The following is a 3,312-nucleotide window of genomic DNA, read 5'->3' on the forward strand; positions in this document are numbered from 1 at the left end:
CTGAAGGCACCAGGAAACTTAGCAATATTTGCGAATGCAGATGTCAGCGATCTGGAGCGACCGGAGGAAATTCTGGAGTATGCAGACTTACCCCAGAATGAGAAGGAGTTAAAGGTCGATCATCGACTTCGCCTCTTGCCGGTGTGGTTCCAGACTAGTGAGTGCTGGAGGGTGGGCATGAGGATGATGCCCCTTGATAGAAGTGCCCGCGGCCCCGGAGCTAATTCATCTAGAAGTCGCATTGGTTAAGTCACTCCGGAGCTCCTGTTCGCGGAGATAAATCGCGGAGTGGGTCCGTGTACGCCTCGAGGATGCTAGGAAGTCCGGAGCTAAAACAGAGCAAGTCTTTAGAGCCCATAGAAGCCTAGAGGTGTGTGAGCGCTGTGTTGAATAAGCCCCGGAGGGCTTGTACGATGCGCTGAGTCCGCGTTTTCGGGGGTCAGACGATCCTGAGGCTTATCAGCGGAGCGTTGCTCAGGCGCAGAAGACTCCTGTCGTCCCGGCGTCCAAAGTCGTCGATCCTCCGGCGGGTTGGAGACTGGCCGCCTGTCACGGTCGTCCCTTGCGTCCGAAGGTCGAAGGGATGAGGACGTACGTTTGGGCAGATGCTCGGGCTCGTTGAATCCCCCGTCGGGCTTGCGAAACCTCTTCCCTCCTGAGTTCCTGCGGGGGCCGCTATTCGATTCGTGTCCCTCCTCGCAGCACTGAATATCTTGGTGCTGGGTATTGTACTGATAGCGGCGCCGGCATAGGTGGATCGAGTGACGAGTCTCTTCAAGGTCGCCGCGCGTGTTTTCAAGCGTGACGAACTGAATATAATTGGTCTCCTCGAGCTGAGCGATGCGCTGATGGCAAGCCTCCAAGGTAGTTGGGAGGTTGGCGCCTCGGTTGACGATAGCGGCGGGCATAGGGTTACGGCGTGACAGCAAGATGTTGAGTAGCAAGCAGAAGGTCAGCATTCGAGTTCAAGTGACTTTGAACTCCGCTTCGTATCCCGCCACGCTATTGTTCGTGCGCTGGCGGGAGTTGCCGAGTAGCGCTGGCGAGTAGGCGCTCATTAGTCAGCGACGTGAGCACCTTTCGCCGGCACCTTTCCGGGGTAACTCCTCGGGCCGTTTGACGCCCTGCAGCTCCAAATAATGATCTAGTGCCTCGAGTTCCTTGCAAGAGGATAATGGCTCCCATGTAGCCTCTCCTATTTGCCATCGTACAAGTAGCTGTAGCGCATTTTTATTCCATCGATGAGCCATAATTTCCTCGACAAGCCATTCAATGTCTTTTGGCTCTCCGAAGTCATATGTAGTGTAGGATTCGCGATGAGGGAATAGATTATCGTCGTTCCCTTCATGTCGCCTAAGCCTGCTCACATGAAACGTAGGGTGAATACGTCTCTTCGCCAGTTCGGGCGGTAATTTAAGTTTGTAGGTAGACTTAGCGGGGTCGCTCTCCTCAACTTCATAAGGACCAATGAATTGGGGCATCAACTTCCGAGCCCGACCCTTAGGTAAATTAAGATTCTCCGTGGACAAATACACTAGATCGCCTGGGGTAATTGCCTCATCAGGTCGACGTCGTTGATTGGCGTATTGAGATTGAATAACACGACTCTCAATGATTGCATCGTGCACATGCGCTAAGTTCAACAGTGCGCGTTCGGCGAATTGTCGAACGCCTGGCATGACAGGCTCAGGGTCCAATGTGGTGGCAATACGCGGCATAGTTCCATAGTTCAATTCAAATGGGGCGTATCCCGTGCTCTTGCTGATACTAGAATTGATTGCGAATTCAACCATGGGGATTTTGTCAACCCAGTCAGTTTGGCTCGCATTAACTAACGCGCGTAAGATCTGGGACACCGTTCGTATAGATCATTCGGAAGCTCCGTCGGTTTGAGGGTGGAATGCCGTAGACATTAATAACCCAGTGCCTAGGAGCTTATGCAATTCCCGCCAGAACTTCACTGTGAATTTAGAGTCGCAATCTGATACGATAGTATCAGGCATCCCGTGAAGCCGAACTATACGGTCATAATATAGCCAAGCTACGTCCGATGCTTTGGCAGTGGTCCTCGTAGGAATCAGATGTATCATGGATGTTAGTTGGCATATCACGACCCATAGGTAATCATATCCTTCAACCGGCGGGAAAGGTCCAACGAAGTCCATACCGATTGATCCCCATGGACGAGTAGGTATCGGCATGGAATGTAGTAGTCCCATGGGTCGCTTAGGTGAGTCCTTCGTGGTCTGACAAGTACCACACGATGCACAGTATCGTTCCACTTGGTCTCCCATCTTGGGCCACCAGTACCAACGACATACGTATGCGAATGTTCGAGCAGCGCCTAAGTGTCCGATTGTCTTATGACATTGGTCTAGCACGATTTCATTGATACGATGCTTCTCAAATTTGACGCGAGGGATACATAGCGAGAACGTAGAGTCGGGCAGTTTGCGCCATATGTACCCGTTCTTGAATATGAATGCCTTTTGGGCAGTATCCTTATTCAATTTCGAGAAAAATTCATCCTCAGCATATCCTTGTGAAATAGCTGTCATTATGCGACGATCACCTTCGATCACCTCGTGAGGTGATTTACGACTCGCTATTGAGTTGGCGATAGTTGGGTCGTCATCGTCGTCATTGGCGCGTGCATCATCAGAAGGTACCTTAGATTCCTTTGGCGGCTTGACCTTAGTGACTACAGATTGAGCCATCTCCGCAGCCTCCTTGCGTCGAGATTCCTGAGTCACTAAGTCTCTAAGACACTGTGATCGTCTCGGCAATGGGGCTCCTGTTAACTCAGGACCAACAGTGGCAGCTCTAAGTTTTTTAAGCCGAATGGGAGGCAAATCTTCTCCATTCGGATCAAGATGCCTGTCTGCAGCGACATATTCATCCTCAGGTTGCAAATCATCGACATTATCGCTTTCATAGTAACGCGAAAAGCAGTCAGCCACTTTGTTTGATTTGCCCTTAACATAATGGATAGTGTAGTCGAATCGACTTAAGTACTCCATCCATCTAGTCTGTCGATGAGATAGTTGCTTCTGAGACTTGAAGAATTCAAGGGCTTTGTGATCAGTCACTATGGTTATAGGGCGACCAATCAATTTGTCTTCCCATTTCAATAGAGCTTCCAATATAGCAATGGTCTCATGTTCGAATGTCCGATATGCCTGTTGAGCCGAAGTGAACTTCTTTGACATAAATCCAGCAGGGCGACACGTCCGCCAATCCGGTCCCTGACCGTATACGGCTCCAACGCCTGATACCGATGCGTCACAGATAACCCATATAGGTTCATGACTT

At 50.6% G+C, this 3,312-nt stretch overlaps 2 protein-coding genes across 2 annotated transcripts; both read right to left on the bottom strand.

Moving 5' to 3' along the window:
- Positions 1 to 347: 347 nt before the first annotated feature.
- GLOTRDRAFT_129012 (uncharacterized protein) lies at positions 348 to 908 on the bottom strand (the record flags this gene model as incomplete). The annotated part of the gene is made up of 2 exons (XM_007867639.1): positions 348 to 364; positions 413 to 908. The coding sequence occupies 2 exons, from the start codon at positions 906 to 908 to the stop codon at positions 348 to 350; spliced, it is 513 nt and encodes a 170-aa protein (XP_007865830.1).
- Positions 909 to 1,184: 276 nt separating this feature from the next.
- On the bottom strand, positions 1,185 to 1,430 carry GLOTRDRAFT_22681 (uncharacterized protein; the record flags this gene model as incomplete). The annotated part of the gene is made up of 1 exon (XM_007867298.1): positions 1,185 to 1,430. A coding segment is annotated over one exon (246 nt), but the record flags the coding sequence as incomplete, so codon positions are not given.
- Between the last annotated feature and the right edge of the window lie 1,882 nt (positions 1,431 to 3,312).

Source organism: Gloeophyllum trabeum, assembly GCF_000344685.1.
Source record: "Gloeophyllum trabeum ATCC 11539 unplaced genomic scaffold GLOTRscaffold_00006, whole genome shotgun sequence".
In the NCBI taxonomy this organism is placed as follows: Eukaryota; Fungi; Basidiomycota; class Agaricomycetes; order Gloeophyllales; family Gloeophyllaceae; genus Gloeophyllum; species Gloeophyllum trabeum.